This window comes from Labrus mixtus, chromosome 4 (genome assembly GCF_963584025.1).
Source record: "Labrus mixtus chromosome 4, fLabMix1.1, whole genome shotgun sequence".
NCBI classification, from domain to species: domain Eukaryota; kingdom Metazoa; phylum Chordata; class Actinopteri; order Labriformes; family Labridae; genus Labrus; species Labrus mixtus.
Genome location: NC_083615.1, coordinates 20,182,263 through 20,205,097, shown reverse-complemented (window position 1 = coordinate 20,205,097; position 22,835 = coordinate 20,182,263). Strand labels below are relative to the sequence as shown.

General features: G+C 40.0%; 3 protein-coding genes across 8 annotated transcripts in view; 2 read left to right on the top strand and 1 right to left on the bottom strand.

Moving 5' to 3' along the window:
* Window positions 1–1,935: 1,935 nt before the first annotated feature.
* Window positions 1,936–4,980, bottom strand: usb1 (U6 snRNA biogenesis 1). Its single transcript, XM_061036277.1, has 7 exons — window positions 4,724–4,980; window positions 4,355–4,503; window positions 4,081–4,264; window positions 3,663–3,716; window positions 3,328–3,433; window positions 2,952–3,032; window positions 1,936–2,332 (listed from the first exon to the last, which is right to left on the bottom strand). Exons 1-7 carry the CDS (start codon window positions 4,876–4,878, stop codon window positions 2,231–2,233), a joined length of 831 nt encoding a protein of 276 aa, XP_060892260.1. The 5' UTR covers window positions 4,879–4,980; the 3' UTR covers window positions 1,936–2,230.
* A 51-nt stretch (window positions 4,981–5,031) lies between these two features.
* znf319b (zinc finger protein 319b) lies at window positions 5,032–11,029 on the top strand. Of its 3 annotated transcripts, none has more exons than XM_061036254.1 (3): window positions 5,032–5,184; window positions 6,349–6,494; window positions 6,582–11,029. In XM_061036254.1, exons 2-3 carry the CDS (start codon window positions 6,490–6,492, stop codon window positions 8,440–8,442), a joined length of 1,866 nt encoding a protein of 621 aa, XP_060892237.1. In that variant the 5' UTR covers window positions 5,032–5,184; window positions 6,349–6,489; the 3' UTR covers window positions 8,443–11,029. The 3 variants fall into 3 exon arrangements, with proteins under 3 accessions (XP_060892237.1, XP_060892238.1, XP_060892236.1); XM_061036255.1 differs by lacking the exon at window positions 5,032–5,184 and adding an exon at window positions 5,375–5,597; XM_061036253.1 differs by lacking the exon at window positions 5,032–5,184 and adding an exon at window positions 5,375–5,601.
* Window positions 11,030–12,942: 1,913 nt separating this feature from the next.
* csnk2a2b (casein kinase 2, alpha prime polypeptide b) overlaps window positions 12,943–22,835 on the top strand; it is an 11,167-nt gene continuing 1,274 nt past the window's right edge. Inside the window, exons 1-12 of one of the 4 annotated variants that reach the window (XR_009672964.1) lie at window positions 12,944–13,943; window positions 14,359–14,470; window positions 15,543–15,644; window positions 16,450–16,500; window positions 16,696–16,755; window positions 16,926–17,009; window positions 18,881–18,991; window positions 19,136–19,237; window positions 19,719–19,819; window positions 20,135–20,256; window positions 22,164–22,312; window positions 22,555–22,636. Coding sequence is in view for 3 of the 4 variants with exons in the window: in XM_061036274.1 (XP_060892257.1) it covers window positions 13,840–13,943; window positions 14,359–14,470; window positions 15,543–15,644; window positions 16,450–16,500; window positions 16,696–16,755; window positions 16,926–17,009; window positions 18,881–18,991; window positions 19,136–19,237; window positions 19,719–19,819; window positions 22,164–22,361; window positions 22,555–22,591 (1,062 nt within the window). In the remaining variant the exon portion in view is untranslated. Of the gene's footprint in view, window positions 13,944–14,358; window positions 14,471–15,542; window positions 15,645–16,449; window positions 16,501–16,695; window positions 16,756–16,925; window positions 17,010–18,880; window positions 18,992–19,135; window positions 19,238–19,718; window positions 19,820–20,134; window positions 20,257–22,163; window positions 22,362–22,554; window positions 22,637–22,835 lie in introns of those variants that run through there. The other 3 variants (XM_061036274.1, XM_061036275.1, XM_061036276.1) reach the window with 3 other exon arrangements.

Genomic DNA, 22,835 nt, shown 5'->3' with positions numbered 1-22,835 from the left:
AAACGGGGATGCTCTGGGATGTTTTCCATTTCAGCTGGGGAGAGAGGACGTGACTCTAGAAAGCCCAAATTAACATAATGACAAGCACCCACTGTCTGGGGGAAATTGTTGAAGGTAGCAGTGCTGTGAGGCTATTTTTCAGTTGGTTTCATGTTAATTTGCATTATTTTAATTGAACTCGACTCCTTTCTTTTCATTTTTGGCTAATAAAACCACTTCTTTTTGCACATATTTCTGCCTCCTGAGCTATCCTTCAAACAAAGATTTTAACTCGCCACCAGTTCCAAAAAGCCTTACTTACATCCCTTTGTCATGTATGGTTATTGTGTAATGCTTCAGACCCACTAAGACAGGAATGAATAAGGAGGCTTTCAAGTTTTGTGGTTAAGAATCTGATATTCTCTTGACTTGTTTAATATTAGTTTGTCTTTGTTGAGACAGGCTTGATAACACGAGATTGCAAAACAGGCAGACCTGACTCCCTGTCAGTAATTGCTCCATGCAGCCTTTATAATCAGACCAAGTTGATATACTGGTTTTCCAAGTGTAACACCTGCTGTGTCATGATGATCTTAATTAACAAAAGCTCTTCACTATGCTTTTATACTTTCTTCTTGAAGGTAGATTATTGGACCATACAGTTTCATTTTGAACAAACTGCTGCTTTATGTGATGCCACACTACTTCGAAATGAGATTATCCTGTATCATTTTTTTTGTGTATCAATATATTCAGGATATTGATACAGAGTAATAAACGGTGAGGAGGCGCTGCATTTCGTTGAATGCCAAATCTTCAAACCAATCATGTCACATCTTTGGACAGAAGCCTTCTTTCTCTTCATCTACTCCAGGTGCATGGCGGAAAGGGGAACGATCGATCCAAGAGAGGAGACAAGGATGTGAAAATTAGGGGGGGAGGGTAGCAACATAAACAATCCATTGCTAGGAAGTGGGAATCCTTTTCGATCCTGGTCATAATTGCTTGTTGTGAAAATGTCCTGCAGGGTAGGGAGGCTTGTACTCAAGGTATGTCCTGTTGACTTCAGAACTCTAAAGAGCAGTGAGGTTATGAGTGGTGTTGCTGCTAGCCATTACTCTCCACCACTCCAGAATAATGAGCTCTCATGATCATCAGACAGTCCAAACTTCCTCAGCTGTCAAAGGTGACACTTTCATGTGTGTATAAATGTGTACCCTGTATTTATGATTATATTGGCAGAAGGCTCTATAGATCAAAGATACACTGTGCCAGTTTGCAGCCAGAGCAATGAAGTCCACTGTTGCCTGTGACCAACTTATCATATAGTGAAGCGTTTTATCAGGAGGAAATATGTTTACCAATTTAAAATGTTTTCACATAAAACACCTCAGTTTGAATCCAGAAATGTTGTATATTGTTATAAAGAGAAAGCTAACTTCCTCAAACATCTTACTATAATAATAAACTGCTCTCTCATTATGATGTGACATTTTTTTTAACTCAGGTGGCAGCAACATGCTTACATATGCAGCCTTGTTGAAAAACAAATGTATTGAGATGTCCCACAGGCGTAACATGTCATCAGTGCTGATTGCTCTACCTTCAGTGAATAAGATAGAGGCCTCCTTTACTGAATATACCACACTTCATTTTAAGTTGTAGGATTTTACACATAAAAGTTCATTTTATAATGGATACACTCTCTGTTTAGTTAACTAGGGCATTGTTGGAGAAATATTTAAAGATATTCAATAGTCAGTGTTGTCTATGGTGTTGTCCATTAACAAAAGGTTACAAAAGTGTCAGTGAATGATGTTCATTAAAGCTCGTAGAGAGAAATCTCCACTGGCCAAAAATGACTTCTCAGAAATGAAAATTCACCAAGATGTTTTCATGTCTCTTACATTATTCAATGCCATTTAAACAAAAAAAAAAAAACAAGTTCAAAACAGCTTTACCTACAAACAGTACAAGATTTATTATTTATCACATTATCTTCTTATTATGTTTATTTCATATTAACATTAATAATTATTACCCAAGAAGAGTATGTAACAACATTTCTTTTTATGGTCAAAAATATCCAAAACTGCAGTATAAAATATAGCAAGTCCTTCTTCTGGCATTTCAGCATGGCCTGTAACTTGATATGAGATGCTAGTGACGTTTTTGGCCCAAACCTCTGAGGGTAAGAAGAAACATACAAAAGGTCCAGAGGTCAGGGTACACTATGCATCCAATCTAAGAGCTACAGAGGGAAACGAAAGGTCTTGTTTCCTGTCCTGCATTGCACCTCAACGCAATCCAACATTAGCTGAAATGGTCCTTCTTCATGATCATCAACCAGACTCTAACATGAAAAATCAGAGACATGTGAACATTGGTAAGCTGGTAAAGAGTGTCATTTCAAAACTGAACAAGTCCAAGTTAGTGTCATCTGAATTCAACTTTTCCTCAGCAGCTTTTTCTTTGGTCAAGAGTGTTCAGACTGATTTTGTTGAAGTCAAATATATGAAACTTAAGGCCAAACTAGAATACATCTTTTGTTATTCCCAACTGAAATGCATAACAGCCGACACAAAACACTGAACAAATGTAAGAACGCATTCATTTGGTTCAATAAAGAATTCTGACCTGAACATGTCATTTCACGGTTAAAAAACATATCACTGACCTCTGTGGACAGATTATATTAGTTTTTCTTAAGAGTATCTTCAATCTTCACTGCCTTATTTTATTGCAGTTTCTAACAACAGTAATGCAAATACCAGCTCAATCAACGGTCAGCTACATTAGTTGGCCTACTTGTCTGCAAACATAAAATCAGTTTCAAATATACTGGGGTACATTATATCAGTATATCGTTCAATGTACAGTATATCTTTGGATTTTACATGACAATAAGGAACAACAAAACTAAACAAAAAAAAACAATGCTTAGAGTCATCAGACCCATGACATCCATGTACCTGCAGCTCCTGAATTCCTTCCTTCATCTGTTCCCTCAAATCTCCAACACACCAGGCTAAACTCACATGGAAAGATGGATCCTAGAAAAATGGAACATGAAGAAGATAGGTCACAAGCGCTACTTTAGATTATTTTAGATGATTTGACAATTATTCAAAGACAATTACTTACAACCACTCATTGTCTGATATTTTTTTCATTTTAGATCACTCTGAAAACTGTGCTATGTACTTTGATGCAGATTCAGGGTAAATACTCTAGTACCAACAATTCAACAACAGTAAGAGACTAGTGAACACTAAAAGGTGACACACAAACAGGTGCTGCTAATGATACAATTCACTTTGCTTGGGTTCAAATTAATTGATGAGTGACCTTATAGAAAGGGTCCAAGTGAAACTCTGCCATTGTTTTGTCTACTACTTGGACCAGGTCCAACAACTGGGCATGCCCATTAGACACTTCCATCCCGAGAAATGTCCTGCAGGGGACAACAGACAGACGCACATAGAAGCAGTTAGACTAATACGACTTAAACCATGGTGAGAAAATTGACACATGAAGAAAGCAGAAAGGTCAGACGAAACTTAACAGGGCTTTAAATTATTTTTCATTATTTGACCCATGGCCAGAGTAGTGATTGTTTACAGAGCAAGATCAGGTGACCACAGCACATGTTAGTGTTTTGTTGTTTTTGGCATTGGTGGTACCTTGTTCCTTCAGCATTACAATAGATCCTCAGTCTCCCCGCTGAACATAGAAACCTGGCAGCAGGAAACAAAGCTAGTTAAAATTCAAATACAAAGAGTTTCTGGTGTCATTACCAAATATATTTTTTATTTTTTTGCAACAAATCAACCTACTCCAGTGCCAGTGATACTCTATGATGCTGCTGCAAATAAAGTCTTGACTTTTCATGTGGTATTTGAAATAGGGAACTGTTTTTATATTGTATTTATGGTAATAAACTGGTTATTGTTATATATATTGTTATTATGTCAGTCACCATCTCATTTACAGTAAATTATCTGTTCCATAAATCCATCACTACCTAAGTTATAAATACAATGCAATATGGCTTGTAAAAATCAATAAATCACACTGGGGATAGCAGGAAAAAAAAGAAACCTCTTGCAATGCACAAGGCCGGCTCTGAGACTCTGTGTGAAGGGCTGGATCCAGTGGTGTCTCAACGCCACTGTCTGAGACAGGCTGAGGTGAAACTCCTCCTGAGGGGTCATAACCACACCACGAGCCCTTGCTACCGAAAGCATTTCCTCTAACAACAACCTAAATTCTTCTTCAGGATGGTCTGAGAGCACAGAGAAGAGCAGGAAAACAAAAAGAAGTGAGCAGGAGTATGTGACTCTTGTTTATGATGAAGCATGTTGTGTTGTCTTACATGGTAAATAAACGTAAGTGGCCCAGTTGCCTCTCTCATGTTTAAACGACCGGACACGTCCACCATGAAGAGCACTTTCTTCAGCCTGTGAGTTCACTTCATCTGGGAACATCTCCAACAAGCAACCAGGAAGAGGCAACCTGGAAACACTTCAAAATAAAAGGGTTTATTTAATTTATATGAGCTACAATGATTACGTTACAGACATGTGCACACTGGTACATTTGTTATTTATCTTATAAGCTTAATAGGCAGCCTAACCTTTTCCATAATGTTTATGAAATAGCATGTTCTGTGCAGCCTTCTTACACTATTGTAAAAACACAGTCTACTACTCTACTCAAGCGACATAAACCATCATCAATATACCTTGTTTCAACAACCTGTTCCTTCATTTTCGGTTTCTTTCTTTGTGGGCTGTGGTCATCTTCCTCCTGACACTTAGAAGACACAGATGAGTTTTGAGTAGTGGTCGATGGAGCCTCACTTTCCTCCTCTGAGCTGCTGCTGTATGCAGTCAACATCACCGACAACCTCGCCTTTTAACACTGAATAATAAGTTCAGATTAGAGGAAACCCCACGTTATAACTATTAAACATAGTACAATCCTTCACTTCCGATGAAAGCCAACCCGTTGTCTTGTTAATGTAGGTCCCTGTGAAACACAACCTCACCTCTGATGAGTTCCCCTCGCTGATATAACAGCAGGGGAAACACCGTGTGTGCTTTTTCGACACTGTGAGATTTAGTTTGGGTATAATTTGTTAATTTGGCGACATTTGGTTTATGGCATTACAACATTGAGAATGGTTGTCATGTTCAGTCGAAAGTAGGCGTTTTCAAAAGCATCATTTTGATTGATAAACAAGAGTACGTGTGTGTGTGTGAGCATGCCAATTAAGTCTTGGTTTATTCATGTTCCCGTGTTCGGGCAGCGGCTCGGAGCTAGCCGATAGCTCGCTAGCAATCCAAAAAAGACACACATGTTTAGAGAACCAGATGTAATGTCCTGTTTTGGTGAAACGCCCGCGTCTTTTGTACGATTTGGCACGTCACGGTAATTTTTCGGCCCCCATTTTAAATGACCCGAAAATCCCCGATTTTGGGCCCCGGGAGCCACAGTGCACGAACAAGAGAGAAAAAGGAGCACGGTTTGCGGATGTCAAGAAGGGACTAGAAGCTAACCCAGCAGGCTACCGACTGGGAATCCTGTTGTTGTTGTTGTTGTGTTAAGCGCCCCTGGTATGTGAATGCAAAAGTTGTCTTGTTTACATGCAGCAGTCATTATAAACGTGTTACAGAAGCTGGTGCAGGTCGATAGATATAGTAACTCGCTGCTGTAGCTTCTGTAGTTGTGTTAGCAAGGTGCTAGGCTAACTAGCTCACATATCCTGCCTGATTGCACTGATATGTGTCTGAAGACGCGAACATTATGATGCGCAGAAATCCCCTTTTACTTTTTCCACTGCTGCGATATTTTTTGTATTTCTCCCTTTGCAGAGAGGGGGGCTTTATAACAGCCTGATAAAGTACATAATGTTTTTGTTTTGTGATTCAAGTTTACGTGTGTACTCTTTTGTTTTTCTGCGTTCTTGGTTTTGTTTTAGCATTTATTTTTGAGATCTTTAGACTTTTGCATTGGAGTAACATTAAATGCAAACGTGATGTTAATACACTTGTGCTCAGGCAAAGTGTTATAATTGTTCTGTCCGGGTTGCATTGAGCAGGTATCGGGAAAAAAAGCTGCTTTGACGTGTGTGTGTGTGTGTGTGTGTGTATATTTGACGATTTAGTAGCTACCCAAGCTGATTCATCAAAATACAGTTTAAAAACAACGAACACATTTCCAATCTTTTTATACACACATTACCTGTTTAGTCAGTAATGTCTTTAACAGTGTTGCAGATCCACAGATTAAAGACACTACGACTTATCAAACATGTTTTTACCCTTACTGTTTTCTTGACTTGCCCTGTGTTTCTTTTGCGTACAGATACCATCGCAAGGCCAGGAATAAAGTGAAAGTAGGGGAACCCCTGACTTTCTACCCTGTGTGGAGCGGTCTCTGTCATACACGCCTTTGTCACAGCCCCTACAGACAAGATCGAAGAGTGATTTAGTGCCAGTTGCCAAAATGGAGTGAGTTTTTGTTCTGTATTCTTACCACGATCCAAATCCTTTAGCCTATCACTGAAATAAGTGCCTATCTCCCTTTTGTCACCACAGTTGGGCCACATCAGCTGCCAAGGTGAATCCCTACAGCCGAGCTCGCATGACTGAGACATGGCAACACGCTCCCCCTCCAGTCGTTCACACAATCCCTCCTGGAACTGAGAATGCGTTAGGCTGCGCTGTGTATGGCATTGTACTGCAACCAGATCCAACGTCTTTACAGCAGCAGCAACAGAGCCAGCATGGGCAGCATAGCCAACAACATAATGGGAGTCAGCAGCATGGAGGCGGACAGCACAGTCAGCAGCAGCAGCAGCAGCAGCAGCAGCACCCTGCCCAACAGACCTCCCTACAGGTAGGTACAGAGGGAGTGCACAAATGTGGGGCCTGTGGACATGACATCTCTCATTTGGCCAACCCACATGAACACCAATGCATGGTGAGTCAGGACAGGTCATTCCAGTGCACCCAGTGCTTGAAGATTTTCCACCAGGCGACAGACTTACTTGAACACCAGTGTGTTCAGGTGGAGCAAAAGCCATTTGTGTGTGGCGTGTGTAAGATGGGCTTCTCCCTACTCACGTCTTTAGCCCAGCACCACACATCACATAACAGCACCAACCCAATGAAATGTTCGATATGTGAGAAGACTTACAGACCCGGTTCCTCTGGCAATGTTACACCCAACCAAAATAATATCCTGCAGCCCAGCAGCGAAAGGGCATCGTCAAGCAGCAGCTCTTCTATCCTACCCTTTCCCTCGGCACGAGACCGGCCGTACAAATGCTTGATTTGCCAGAAGGGCTTCAAACATCTCTCAGAACTCACACGGCATGAGAGGGTGCACACGGGAGAGAAGCCTTTCAAATGTGATACATGTGACAAGGCCTTCAGCCAGTCTTCACACCTACAGCACCACCAGCGGACTCATAGCAGTGAGCGCCCATTCAAATGTGCTGTTTGTGAAAAGAGTTTTAAGCACCGCTCCCACCTCGTGCGCCACATGTATGTACACTCTGGTGAGCACTTGTTTAAATGCAACTTGTGTGAGCTGCACTTCAAAGAGTCGACAGAGCTCCTTCACCACCCCTGCCATCCACAGGGTTCCCGCCCGTTCCGCTGTGCAACATGTGGTAAGGGTTTCAAACGGCCATCTGACCTACGTCAGCATGAGCGCACACACTCCGAGGAGCGTCCCTTCCACTGTGATGAGTGTCAGATGAGCTTCAAGCAGCAGTATGCTCTGGTGCGCCACCGACGCATGCACAAAGACCCCACTGACCGGCCATTCAAATGCAATTTGTGCGACAAGGGCTTTATGCAGCCCTCTCATCTCCTGTACCACCAGCATGTCCACGGCATGGACAACCTTTTCAAGTGTGCCTCATGCCAGAAGGAGTTCAGCCAGTCAGGAGAGCTGCTCAGACACAAATGTGGTGAATCGTCCAGTACCTCACCTGACAAGCCTTACAAGTGTGATGTCTGTGGCAAGGGCTACAAGAAGAGTTCAACATTACAGCGACATCAAAATGCTCACTGCCAAGAGAAGCCCCTTAAGTGCTCCCTTTGTGACCGTCGCTTCCTGTCTTCTTCGGAATTTGTTCAGCACCGCTGCGACCCATCGCGTGAGAAGCCGCTGAAATGCCCTGACTGTGAGAAACGTTTTAAATACTCATCAGACCTGAACAGACACCGGCGCGTGCACACAGGGGAGAAACCATACGAATGCAGCCACTGCAACAAGGGCTTCAAACAGCGAGAGCACCTGATAAAACACCAGAGCACCCACTCCAGAGAAGGCCAGTTCAAGTGTGTATGGTGCGGTGAGCGTTTCAGCGACTTGGGCTCTTTGCAGGATCACACAGTGCAGCACACAGCAGATGGAGGGGGTTACGCCGTCTCCCAGTGCATTTAAATCCACTTTCCCTTGAACGGACATAACCCCAAAGCCCTCTCCTCTTGTCTGTGTCTTGAAGGCTTTTTTGTAGCCTCCAGGCTATTGTTACTGCATCTGTTTTGTTGATATGTCAAGTTTTTGTGTCTTCAATAACTTGTTGAAAACCCTTTTTTACTGTGACCATCTCATTCCAAAATCCCCGAGAGGCCTTTTTTCTCTCTGCACTTTTCTTTTTGCGCCACTTCTTTTTCTCCTCAGACCGCTCCTCTGTCCTTAAAACACACATAGGAGCAAAGACTTCACAACCCCTATAACTTTAATAAGCCAATAGACAAATCTGCCCATGCTGATCTGTACCTGATGATTGATTGGCATTGAAGGTACATGTCTGTGGAACTCTACAGACCAGTTTTAAAATATTCCCTTATTTTATTTTTAGAAGATGTATTTGCAGAGTTCTGTCTCACGCACTGGTCCAGATTTTACCTTGTATTGTGTTTCAGTTAGTTTGATAGGTTGATACGTGGTGACAAGATTTTATGGTTTTCATCTTTATAGTCATCAAAAGACTTTGTGATTTCTTATGCCTGAGTGATGGAGACATGGACATGTTTCAAGGGCCAACTCCCGTTAGGACTGAAATTTATACAATCATTTTTAATATATAAGTGTTATTTTACCATGCAGTGCACCTGTGTAGACGCATCTTCATATATTCTTCTCCACTTATTTGAGGTACTCTTTCTTTTGTCACCCATCCATGTAAAGAACTACTTAGGTCATACAAGAATATGACAGTGCTGTCAGACTTGTTTTACTGAAAATGTTCAAGATCAGCCTGTATATACTGTGATTCTGTGAGTATCTCAGCCACATGAGATGGAATTGTCAGACTGTGTATTTCTTAAAAATAATGAGAATAGTTTTTTGTATTCTAGCTACTTTTAAAATGTAAACATTTTGACATATGCTCTCTTGTTTTGTGTTGCATTTAGTGACTGTATTCAGTTTAATATGTTGCAGGGAATCTCATAGATTGTTCTGCAAATGAGTGTTTGAGTGTGTGAATGTTTATAGTTTTCTGTTAAACGGCAAAATTCTATTAGTGTCAAACATTTTCAATGTTTTGAAGGAGGTATTAATACAGTTTTTTCTGTTACTTGTTGCCTGCTGTTGATTTTGTGTAAGGGCAAGTTTAAAAGAGTGAATGACACCTTCCTCCTCTTTGAATGTTTTTTTTTTTTTTTTTTTTTTTAACTTAGGAAGCCTGGAACACATGTTTCTTAACATGTATGCGGTCGCAACCTTTTTTTTTCTTCTGTTTTCTTTCCTCATCGCAACCCCTCCCCCTTCTTTCATCCTTGCTTCCTGATTTGAGAGCAGTATTGAATACAAAAGAAGACACCTAGGAGATAGAAGCAACCTCTTTTTTTTTTTTTTTTTTTGCAATTATATTTTTTCTTAAAGCCTTAAAATGAGGCCACAGTGCCTCTTTGTCTCTTTCTCCCCTACTACTTTCTGTCCCTGATCTTCATCACCATCATTATCATCATGTTTGGTCAGATGGTAGATTCAATCAGCCATCAGAATTGTATTTCCTGGATCTGGAATTATAAGCCTTTGAGTATGTCTTTTGGTATGTTTAACACGTGTTTTTTTTTGCATTTTTTAATGGATAATCTTACAATTGATATGCATATCTATATTCCTTGGGAAAGAAACCAAGGCCTTGGGGTCAATTTGAGCATTTCTGCCAGAGTTTAATTAGTGACCACAGTTCCCAATTTTTTCTATACCCAAATCAAATAGGAAACCATACCCAAAATACTGTTTAGGGTGGGGTTGTAACAATTGACTAACAATATCAACACTTAAGTAATCAATGAGGATAGATTTAAATAACCTCAAGTGACAAAGAACTTTGGACTTGATGCTAACATCATAGGAGTTTTATAATCGATAATCATCCAGGTTTAGGACAAGAACCTCAAATACATTTCAATTCTCATAGTACATTGAATATGTAATGATTTAAATAAAACGTACAAGAGTACATTCAGAGCTTAGGAAGAATTCCAGCCTCACTTTTTAGTTGTTTTTATTAGTGAGGCCTACTGTCTTGAGAACGTTGTGCGTTGTGCAGCATTCAGTTCAGGTAGGAGAAACGGCGATAGACCAATCTGAGAATGCATTGGGAACACTTCATAGTGACAAAAAGGCTTCACTTAACACACCATGATCAATTAAATTATCCAATATGATTCATTAGGGGACAAAAAGTTTAGGTACCAGTTTACACTAGTATTCCTCTTTCCCTTTTTCATTTCATGTTAAGCTGTCAGACCCTGTTTTTTCTCTCTCTCTGCATGCTTGCTGTGTTAGTTCCTGTGTTCTTTTCCTGGGAACAGGTGATCTCTTCTTGTCCTCACGGCACTGCTCCCTCATAGCCTTTTAAATTGTACTGTAGTTTATGTGAACAATGTTTAAAAAAGAAAAGAAAATACTTTGTGGCGACGTACAGTACGTGTACATTCATGCTAAGATTTCTGTATGTATGTAGCCTTCAGTTACACAGCACTAACAAATAAAACTTTTTTATTTATAACTTACACGTGTCGTAAATTCATTTGAGCATGAAATCACAAGAAACACAAAGCTCTAAATTTAGACGTCAAATTTGTTAGATTTTTTTAAAATTATGAATTATTTACCTATATCCTTTAAATTTGATAATATTCAAGCAAAACATTATCTTCCATCAGTGTTACTGTTACTGTACTGCATTAATTACAGTTTTGAAATAAAAGGGGACAAATAAATACATCTATAATTTTCTCATTAGGTGTAATGCATACTTGACGAAGGCTCACTATATTTATCTGTTTGCATCATGAGAAAATATGCAGTTCATCACTGAGGGGCTTGAACCCTTAAAGGTTTTTTGCAGTTATTCACAAAGCTCATTCTTTGCCAAGTATTTACAATACCATACTCTCAAGTATGGGGGTCAGTATCCCAAATGTGTTGTTTATTCTAACACAAAAGTATATGCCTTATTAACCCTAAACACATACAGGTTAATCAGTCTATACATTTTCATTTGTAAAGTGTCAATTCATGTAAAATGTTATCTCAATACACTTTTTTTTAGAGTTAGTCTTCTGGTGTTGGCAAAACGTTATACAAAACCACCACCAAACAGACTTAAAGAAGTGGCTGATTGCAACTTGCTACTCAAACAGAATACGAGATATATTATGATTGTAACAGGCAATGGGAGATGCCACCTAGTTGCTAAAATGGTTCACACACAAAAAAGGTGATACACCTTTGAGCATTGCACCTTACCTTGCACAATGCACCTTGCACTGTTAAACTAGCAGCAGTGGAGTAGGTCAAGTCCTTAGTGCACTTCTACAATCAATAAAACAGATGCAATCCTGATAGAAATATGGTCGTTAAAATAGATTTTTGCAAACAATATATAGAACTGATAGATAAATCTGATAACAACAAGGCTATTAAAACGCTAGACATGTGTAGGCTAAGGCGTTAAATACTTCTGTGTAATATATTTTTGAGTTACATTCATAGCCCTGGTTATTGTGTTTCGTGTTACTCTATGCATACTTTTCTTTATACAATGTCTTTGGCAGCACTTTGCATTCACCAAATTATTATTACAAGATCTGTTCTCATTATTGTGAGATCCTTTCTCATAATTATGACATCCTGATCTTGTAATATGATATCTTTTCTCATAATTACGAGATAATTTGTCAATTTTTTTTCTTTGGTGAATGCAATGAGATTCTGTATAGACAAAGTACAAGAACAGTATACATAGAGTAACATGAAACAGAATAGCCAGGGCTATAAATGTAACTTTATACAAAAATCAAGGCAATACAGGCCTATTAGAGAAAATAATTGAACGCTTTAGGCTAATATGTTCAGCGTTTTAATAGCCTTGTTGTTATTAGATTAATCTATCAGTTCTATATATTGTTCGCAAAAATCTACTGCCACATGAAATATTCTCAATAAAGATTTGAAAGCTACAGAACAAAAAAACGATATACTGTAGACCAGGGATGGGCAACTTTGGTCACAGGAAGGGCCACATTCATTTAATTCTCACTGCCAGGGGGCCAAATTGTAGAATACAAAAACGACTACAGTCAATTATGTCTCAAATTTAACTCAACATATACCAGTGATCAAATATTATTATGGACATATTTCTGGTTTTCATGATTTCATGGCAGATTTTTGTCATGTTTTCTTCCAATGAGTTGATGTGTAAAAATGACCTGAGGGCCACGTTGAGGGTTGATGAGAGCCACGTTGAGGGTTGATGAGGGCCACGTTGAGGGTCGATGAGGGCCGCATGTGGCCCTCGGGCCGCCAGTTGCCCACCCCTGCTGTATACTGTCGCTCCACTAGAACTCCCTCACCACTAGAGGGCGCTGTGTCGCCAGCTGCTCAGTTGCTTTCACATCCGGGCGGCTCTCTCGATTTTCCTTCAATCGAAATCCGCTTTCCTTCCCTCCGCTCTCGACAGGGGAGGTCTGAAGCTGCAGAACCCTCCCCCTCCCTGAAACCCCGGGCCCTTGGTCGGCGTCTGGTATCGGGTCATTTGGGAGCTGCTTTCCCGCACCGCCGGTAGCACATGACGCGGGCTCCGCCGATGGTGGTGCACAGCGCCGAGCGCTCCCCGTCGGTGCGACATCATCCCTGCGGTGAAGTAGCATCGCTGGCTAACGTCAGCTAACAACACCGATCCTCTTTGCTGCTCCACCCCCTCTCCTCCTGGTCAGCCCCCGCTACCGATCCGTCACATCAGTAGTGGATTGATAACTAAAACAGGACCACCGAGGGCAAACCCCCCTCGACGACCTTCTATTGACTAGCGCAGGAAGCCCACTCTTTCTCAACAAACGAGTCGGAGTAAGGACCGTGTAGCTAGTTCAGTTTTAACCCTCATATTCAGACAAACGACCTTTCCTTTCGCTCTGTGGCCTTTAGGGATCCGTTTATTCTCTACCTCATCACCCCGATGCCTATTATTCTAGTTATTGTGTAACTTCAGCTGCCCTGTCAACCCAGTTCTGATCACCCCCCCACCCCCACCCCCCCGACACCTCCTGCTCTCACAGTCCGACCAGCGAGCGCTTCTTCATGGGCACCGACTGCAGTGACTCCCAGCCGACATCTCCACTTCACTCTCTTTTACTCTTCACTTCTTCTCAGTTCAGCTGCGCTGTGAAACTGGCTGACTGGCCTTTTAAACTGACCACCTTAATAAATTAAACTACCAGTCCCTTAAAACTGCGACCCCCCCCCTGCCCCCCCTGCCCCCCCTGCCCCAGCACATCTCCTAAACAAACTCCCACAGCGCGCCCGGGTCTCGCCATGCCGGGTCCGGTGGCCGGAAGCAAATCCCGTGTGTACGCAGATGTCAACACGCTGAAAAGCCGGGAGTACTGGGACTACGAGGCCCATGTACCCAACTGGAAGTGAGGGGTTTTCACTGCAAGTTTCTCTAATTGCATGCATGGGATTTCTTACAACACAAAGTAATGACGTTTGGTGTTTGTGGAAAAGTGAATGTCAGATGGTTGTCATTTGTTATAGGCTACTGTACATTTCAGAGAGTCTCAGGGTGTAGGGTAGTATGTCTGTCTCCCGACCCACAACCCATGCTGTCCTACAATGTCTGAGGCTTTTTTGCTCTGACCTCAATTTTTGTTCAAATGTCTGCTCTGCCTCTGCTCTTAAATTACATCTTCAGATCAGGAGCAGAATACACTGAATACGCCGAGGCAGAGTTTATCTGTGTGATGAATATTAAGCAATATCTTAAACACAGACTTAGTTGCATGTTGATGGTAAAATATGTCCTCAGATCTGTCACTCTGTGTGTCCCTATAGCAACCAGGAGGACTACCAGCTGGTTCGTAAGCTGGGCAGGGGAAAGTACAGTGAAGTCTTTGAAGCAATCAACATCACCAACAATGACAAGGTGGTTGTCAAGATCCTAAAGGTGAGCCGCTGGTTCTCGTTGAACTACTCTGTAAGCTCGCAATTCAATTTAAAAACCTAATACAAATTTTGACTATTTAAATATATTTCAGAAAAATATATATTGCAATAATCATATTTTAACCATCAGAGGCAGAAATCTTTATTGTATAAAAAGAAGAAAGAACATTAAAATGTATTAAAAGATATTATCAGTGTCACTTTTGATAAAAAATATATATTTATATATAGAGAGATAGATTTACAAGGAAATGGATATGTATTTATTATAATCAGAATTGAGACTTAAGAACCACATGAACTCGTAATTTGACTTCAATCTTATGACGTAAAAATCTGAGACTTGTAAACAAAAAAAATCGTATTGTGAACCAATGTAATCTTGAGTTGAGTGTATCACAACATTCCTACAGATCTGTTATGATTGAGTGATTGGAGACCTCACACATTTATTTCCTATTTGTAGAGTAAATGATCAGGTTAGGAGGGTCTGGGCTGGTGACAGTGTGATTTCCCTTGTTCTCTCTCTAAAGTTATTGTAACAACAAGTGCAAATTATTTAAAAATAATTCTGTGTTACTGTTTAGAAAGTTCAAAATCTGAGTTACTGATGGGTTGTGTATTTAGTGTAGCAGCAGAAATTAAAGGACTTACTCATAGGATACATGTTTGTCTAGATGTTTACTTATATTTATTTTAATTAAATGCTCAGATGATTGAATAGTACAGTTAATTCAAAGGATAATATAATAACAAATAAAAACTGGTATAAAAAAGAAAATATTTAATGATTAAACATGATAGTAATTATTGATTAGATAAATATAGATATTTTTATATTTAAAACCATTAAAATGTCTATAAATAGTGAAAGTGGTGCTGACTAACCTCCCACTTGCTTTAAATGTACTGATATATGATACAAAGATTGATTGATGCTGAGAAATTAGGAACAGCAGGGGAAGCTGGATCAGCAGGTCAGAGGTCAGAAACAGAACACGTCTATGTTCGAGTGTGAAGTAATTCTCTGTTTGTTCCTGTCTTGCCTCTTGTTGATCCTCTTGTGGATTTAGCCAGTCAAGAAGAAGAAGATCAAGCGAGAGATCAAGATACTGGAAAACCTCAGAGGGGGTACCAACATAATTCGACTGGTGGACACAGTCAAGGACCCAGTGGTAGGCTTGCTATTGCTATGTGTGTCCCATTTAGCAAAACACATTCCACACATGGTCTAACTGGCATTCATTCATTTATTTGCTTTCTTTTAGAGGCAAAGACTTCAGGGAGTAGTTGGGCAACTGTCTGAAGAGTTATTTTATTCTGATGTTTGTCCCTTGGGGTTAGGGTTAGGAAATGAATGGAAGGGGTTGTGACTGAGACTTTGCATCTATTATTTTCAGTGTTGGTTCTTGTATTGAACTATGTTTCTCTGCAATGTTATTTGAAACCATCAACTAAAGATAACCCTACCTACAGCTTGATCAAACTGCTAGCTACTTTATCTCATGGAAATGGTTTACCACAGTAATACGAGTTTCTGTAAATGTGATCAGTTTCTGAATTTTCAAATTAATTTTGGGATGGAAAAAAAAACAAAAAAAGGAGAATATTTTTGTGCCATGGAGGACACTGTTTTAGTAAGTTTGGATTTCAATGTAGTGAGGGTATTCATGCATTGTATTTCTTTATTTGGGATGAAGTTTCTGCTCAAACTACATGGGTTAGAAAATGTTTGGTATAATCCATTTATATAAGATTTTTAAAAAATCAGTAAAAATCATCTGCCTGTTGGTCTGTCGTGCTTGATGCAGGTATCTGACTGTGTTGACATTACTAATGGTTAAGTATGCCAACACAGTGGAGTTTTTGAATCTTTGAATGATGATGCCCTGATTTAATTATTGTTCATCAGTTGAGTGATTTTTGACTCTCTAAATCTTCCTCCCCTAACCCCCCTCTGTCTCTGCGGTGGCTGTACAGTCCAGAACTCCTGCGCTCATCTTTGAATGCATCAATAACACAGATTTTAAGGTAAAATACACACCTCTCTTCTGCCTGTGTCAGAGGTCTTTCAGGTCATTATGAATGTTGTTTCCACTTGATGCAATGTTTCAGTGTCTTAATCAGTTGGGGGGGGGGGATGGTTCTAAGGATGTCAGCTTTTTAAACAAATATAAAAATCATATTGAGGTTAAATTCCTTATATAAATGTGTTATTCCCTGCAGGAGTTGTACCAGAAGTTAACAGATTATGATATCCGTTTCTATATGTATGAACTACTAAAGGTGAGTGTCACAATCCTTGTAGTGGATTATTTTCCTTTTGAAATATAAAGTTTAATCAGTCTGAAATTTTCTCACCTTAATTCTTGGGAAGGTTCCTTGATATTCAATAGTTTTGAAGTAAATATTTGTCTACCTGTCTGTGCTGACCTGTATGTTTGTTTGTCCTTTAGGCTCTTGACTATTGTCACAGTATGGGAATCATGCACCGTGATGTTAAACCCCACAACGTTATGATTGACCACCAGTTGAGAAAGGTTGGTGTTGCCCCATGTAGCCCTGTTACCTACACACTACCAAGCTCTGAATATTACGCTTCACCCTGCTATCCCCCCTGTTGTTTATCATTGCACTCTTCATTTTCTTTTGAAGTTCTTTTTTTTTCTATTCTCCATTTGTAAAGGACTAAGATTACTGATTCTTGGTTGCAGTCAACTCTGGCATAATTGACATATTGTTCCTGTAATATGTTTGACCACAGTGAAATCCTTACAATATCACTGTTAGTCAGTGTTAAAATGCAATTAGGGTGTACATGTAAACTAGGGTGACCATATTTTCAAACCTCTAAATCGGGACACTTTACTTTAGCCACAAACCCACATGTATAGATGCACAGATCTATGACATGCACTGGTGACACAAAGTGGTAGGTAAAGCTGCGCTCCTGAGCAGCCTGTTGAAGTTGTCTCCAGTGTTTGCCTCACTGAAGTAGATTGTAGCAGTGCTACTCCCAACCTGAGTCCATTGTTTGTGTTTGCTTGTTTTTAATACACACATTGCTTTGTATGTATCATTTCCAGCATGTGCGACTGTTCGTTTTAAGCAGCATATTCACTGCCCTGTACTTTTCAAAGGAAGCCGTAACACTCCCAAGAGTTCTTTGGAAAACACTGACTACCTTTTCAGTTTGACAGCTAGCCTACCTGTGGTTGTGTAGCAGGTCCTGTTAGTATGATAAGCTGGGCTAGCTAAGCAACAGCGGCATATCAGAGATTGACTGACGTGTGTTCAGAAAAATCAGTATTGAACTTTGACTCAGGGTGCATTAGTGATGTTTTTCTATTAGTTAAAACATCGTCAGCCTTGGCAACGACATTGATTGACATATATACAAACAAATCAGTGTTGCACAGTGTATTGTTTCAGTTAAAAGTGTGACAGGGACTGTTAAAAACCAGGACTGTTTTATAGATATTTGTGGTAACTTGGAACACAGAGCTTGAAAGCGGGACGGTGTCGATCAAATCAGAACATTTCCTACATCGACATGGCAAACCCTGATAACAAAAAAAAACCTTGTGGTTGTTTACCTTTTTTTTTTTTTTCATGTAAAGCCCCGTGAGTTCTACCAAACTGGGGCTTATCGTCCAACATGAGTACCTTCTACAGAAGAAGTCAGCCCCTCACTGAAAGTCCTAAAAGTTAGAAAAGAAAGGGGGAAAACAAGCTAGGACTGTATCCATAGTTAATAATTCTGTCACCACAGTGCTAGTGGTTTGTGGTGGTTAGCTTTTTTTTTTACAGAGCCAAACACTGGCAAAACAAAGTATTGTGAAGCCAAACACAACAACATCGACCATAGCCAAAGTCAGAGCAACAGAAATCTTCAAAGTTATAGCTGTGCTAACAGTCTATATACAAGTTCCACCACAGCTATAGTAGCAGTGCCGGTTATTTTAATGTAAGATGGAAATTGGCTGAGAACTGAGAAACCAACTTTTACCATGGTTCTATATTCTTCTGCTGCAGGACAACAAACATAAGCTGCATTTAAAAAAAAACACAATTTGGAACTCTAAAAGTCAGAAGATATCATTTTTTTAAATTATATTTTAGGTGTATCTCACTGGTAACAACTTTAACCCCAGTTGATTCATGCCCTTCTACTTTCTAATTAAATATTTATTAAATTCAAAAATGCATTTCCAACATTGGCCAGCAGAAAGCAGCAGGCTAACATATTTGAATTACGTTGATATACCCCCCCAGAATACATTATCACACACGTTTAACAGTGAGAATCTCTGACCAAAGGTTAAATAAGATCTTCAGTTACACATTATATATATTCTTTTTTAAATCTCAGAAATGAAGCTAAATGAGGGCGTATTGTTTGTTTTCAAAGCTGCGCCTTATAGACTGGGGTTTGGCAGAGTTTTACCATCCATCCCAGGAGTACAACGTCAGAGTGGCATCACGATACTTCAAAGGCCCAGAACTTCTGGTGGACTACCAGGTAATATGCGCAGAGCCACATTGTTACAACCCAACTAATTTTCTCTCACATTTACATCTTTATCAGCAAATGTAACCGCACGTAAAAAAAAATATATGATTCTGTGTTCTCATTATTGGCTGTTTGATGTTTTTTGTGTTTCAGATGTATGATTACAGTCTAGACATGTGGAGCTTGGGCTGTATGCTGGCCAGTATGATTTTTCAGAAAGAGCCCTTTTTCCATGGACAGGACAACTATGACCAGGTATCTCAAACATGCAACTCCCACACAATTGAGAAAACAGCAGCACACTTGCTCTAAACGAGACAGATTAGTTAAGGTCCTGAATTACAAATGTCATGTGTGTTGTATTCATCTCTGTACACTGTTTGGGGCATCCAGTGTCTCAGTTAGGCACAGGATGTCTCTAACATGTAATGGAGACAACCTGTATTTGTATACAGGACCTTTACCCGGATGTCATCTGTAGAGTCTCACTCTCGAGTGTCAGCCGTAGTAATTACATGAGGGTACTATAGTTCAGCACAGACAGACCTTGAGTTTTAAACTAGAAGGTATATAAGATTTGAAGAGGGACAGAAGAAGGTTTTTCAGGGTGAAATGAAAAACCTTTAAGATAGTCATTTTACCAATTTTTATGTTATATGTAATATTTATCTTATAAGAACTTGTTCAAGGTGGTAGGTGGCCTATAGTGTTAACCCTGTTGTGTTTTGTTTTTTAGCTGGTGCGAATTGCCAAGGTCCTAGGGACAGACGAGTTGTTTGGCTACCTACGTAAATACCATATTGAACTTGACCCACGCTTCAAAGACCTGTTGGGACAGTAAGTACTCTGACTTAGGGATTCAAATGACAGTACAATAATTATAAAGTGATGTCAGGAGCAGAATGCCATGTAAAAGTTAAAACTGAATTCAGGCTACAAATAATTGAATGACCAGCAGAGCAGAAAAACACTAAAACTGCTAATTTACTTTTACACTCCGTGTGCTTAAGTCCTCCTATTCTTACACTCAACCTTGGAAGGAGTTAGAAAACCTTGTCAACTCCCATTTGTGAAATAAATAAATAAATAATAGAAATAAAATTCAATGATAATATCTTGTAATCAAGGCAGTCCTGATAAGGAAGGACTCAGTCCACCTTTTCCACTACAGCTCCAAGTTGTAGCCTCTCTTAGGTTATGTGCTGAGGGAAACATCTGCACCTGCTTGATCCAAATAGTCACAACCCCAAAAGGTGCCATGTGGAGTTGTTCTGGTAAGCATTAAATGTTTATTTATTTTTTAATTTAATCAAAACCCAGTGTGTATCCCCAAGTCTGACAAGCTTTTAATGAAATACTTTTGTGACTAACATTTACAATTTCATTTTAAAGTTTATTGCTTAATTACCTTGGCCAGCTGTTAGTCAGTGGAATAATTCAAGACTGCAGATATGTGAAGTCATCTTGCATATAATGATATATATTAAGGCGCATGCTTTTGTGAATATCCACACAATGTGCCTTTGTGTGTTCAAAGGAAAAAAGAAGGGACCTATTTGTCATAACATAACATCCTTAAGCCCCTTGTGGTAAATGTTAAATCTACCTGAGCTTGTATAGGACGTTTCTATAACTCTGACTACTCAATGCGCTTTAACACTGCAGATCACACCTACCCATTCAAACTAGAACGCTCAATTCTTATTCTAAATTCGAACCCGAGAGGCGAAATTTCACATTCGAACTGTAATGAGCCGCTGATATTGAAGATATACAGTCTATCAGCGCATCTGGCTGTCTGGAAAAGTTTGCAGTTTGAGCTAACCAAGGAAACGGGGCTGTGGACGGATCCTTGAAAAGGACAAACTATCGCGATCGTGTTTGGCTTTATTGTGGAGAGTTGGGAGTGAATCAGTAAGGGTTCATACAGGGAGCAAAGCAAGCCCAAACAAGCAACTGCACTTTAGAAAACAAGCCCAAAAACCCGCGACTGACGATATTTGCTTGCGACTTTACAGAAAAACAAGGCCAAAGTCGCTTATGGCGGACCTGGCAACACTGATCACGAGCGACAGCGCGAGATAATACGATGTAGGTGGTATGAAACCATATAAAAACCCTTGTAAACATAACAACAAACACACATAAGGTAATTGTTCCAACCCTTCAACGTGGACTGTTTAATTCTGAAAATAAACTGGATGTTTTAATGTTGCTTCAGTGATCTGCTCTGTGGTAAATTTATGCGGCATGCTCCTGCATCCAGCAAAAATAGAAGCTGTGGTATCTGCTGCAGAGTGCTCTGCACTGCCGGAGCTGAGTGGAGCAGAGTAGGGACAGTTGAAGCACACGCATTGAAAAAAGCAAAAACCTATCAGTCTCTAAGGAGACGGTCCAAACACACATCTGGTGGAATTTGGCAGTAATTCACACCCATTCAGACACTGTTTGCAGAGACTGCTATGTAATGTTCCTCAATTTGAACTAATCCCATTCATACACCGCTGACCAAGCAGCGGGAGCAAACTTGGGGCTAAGTGTCTTGTCTAAGGATGCATCGACATGTGGCTGCAGGAGCTGGGGATCAAACACCGGCATCTATTTCTACCACTGGGCCACAGCCGTCAGACACCCGGGCTCAGTGGTAGAGGCAGTCATCTGCAACCGGATGGTCAGGGGTTTGATCCCTAGCTCCTGCAGCCACACCGCACACTAAGTTGGGTGAATTTGTATGAATGGATAAGTTAATACTGATTGAGACTTATCATACCTCTGCCTTCAGGGTGTGAATGTGTAGGTGTAACCTGCCATGCAAAAAGCGCTTTGAGTAGTCAGAAGACTAGAAAAGCCAAAAGAAGTTTATTTTGAAGTCCATTTACTATTTACCATTTTTGGACAGTTATCATGAACTTGGTTTAACATAACTCAAACAGCTGACCTTGTACTCTTTGGAGTAGTGTATTGCCTGCCAATTCAAGGGCTCATAATCTCTTGGAAAACCTGAGCTGTGGCTTTTCTATTGAAGTTCTAATCAAAAGAGACGACTATTGAGTTTATGAAGGTTCATACTTTTGACATCCGAGACAAAAATAAACTTGAGCCAAAAAAACATGTAATTGATATTAGTGGCAGCACTCAGTCGATGTCACCTCAGCCTTGGTGGTTATTTGTGTAACTGCAGGCAGAGCAGGAAACGCTGGGAGCAGTTTGTGCAGACAGAAAATCAGCATTTGGTGAGTCCTGAAGCCTTGGACCTTCTGGACAAGCTGCTACGTTACGACCATCAACAGAGATTGACGGCCACAGAGGCCATGGAGCATCCATACTTCTGTAAGCAAGACACAAACTGCAACACAACAAATAGAGGGCACAGACAAAGGTATAAACGAACATGAAGCCTAACTACAGTAGAAGCTTGATTTTAGGTTTTTATCATGATTTAGAGCATTAAACTCAACAGTAATGAAGTGATTGCTGTGACAAATATAAATACAAATACAGTGTCATGATGACATTTAGCTCAAGAATATTTTGTAAGGAATTATTTCAATGTGTTTCTTGCTCCTCTGCAGACCCAGTAATAAAGGAGCAGTCTCTGTCAAACTCTGACAACAACATGGTTTCCAGTGGCAACACTACTGCACGATGAAACAGGTAACAGTTTCAAAAGATACTTGATTGGTTCTGATTACATTTTTCACTTTTTCATTGTTCTATATAATTAACATTGATTTTATAGACTTCTAACTTTTTAAAAAACTATTATCCATCAATACCAGAGTTTCTGAGATGTGGGCTTGGTCAATTGTCAATCCGATTAACTTTTGTTTACCACAATACAGGTAGCAACCTA

Coding starts and splice junctions, on each gene's coding strand:
- usb1 (XM_061036277.1), bottom strand. CDS start 4,878: ATGTTGACTGCATACAGCAGCAGCTCAGAGGAGGAAAGTGAGGCTCCA. Junction 4,504..4,723: donor GAACAGGTTGTTGAAACAAG/GTATATTGATGA, acceptor TTTATTTTGAAG/TGTTTCCAGGTTGCCTCTTC. Junction 3,033..3,327: donor ACTTGGACCCTTTCTATAAG/GTCACTCATCAA, acceptor CCATTTTTCTAG/GATCCATCTTTCCATGTGAG.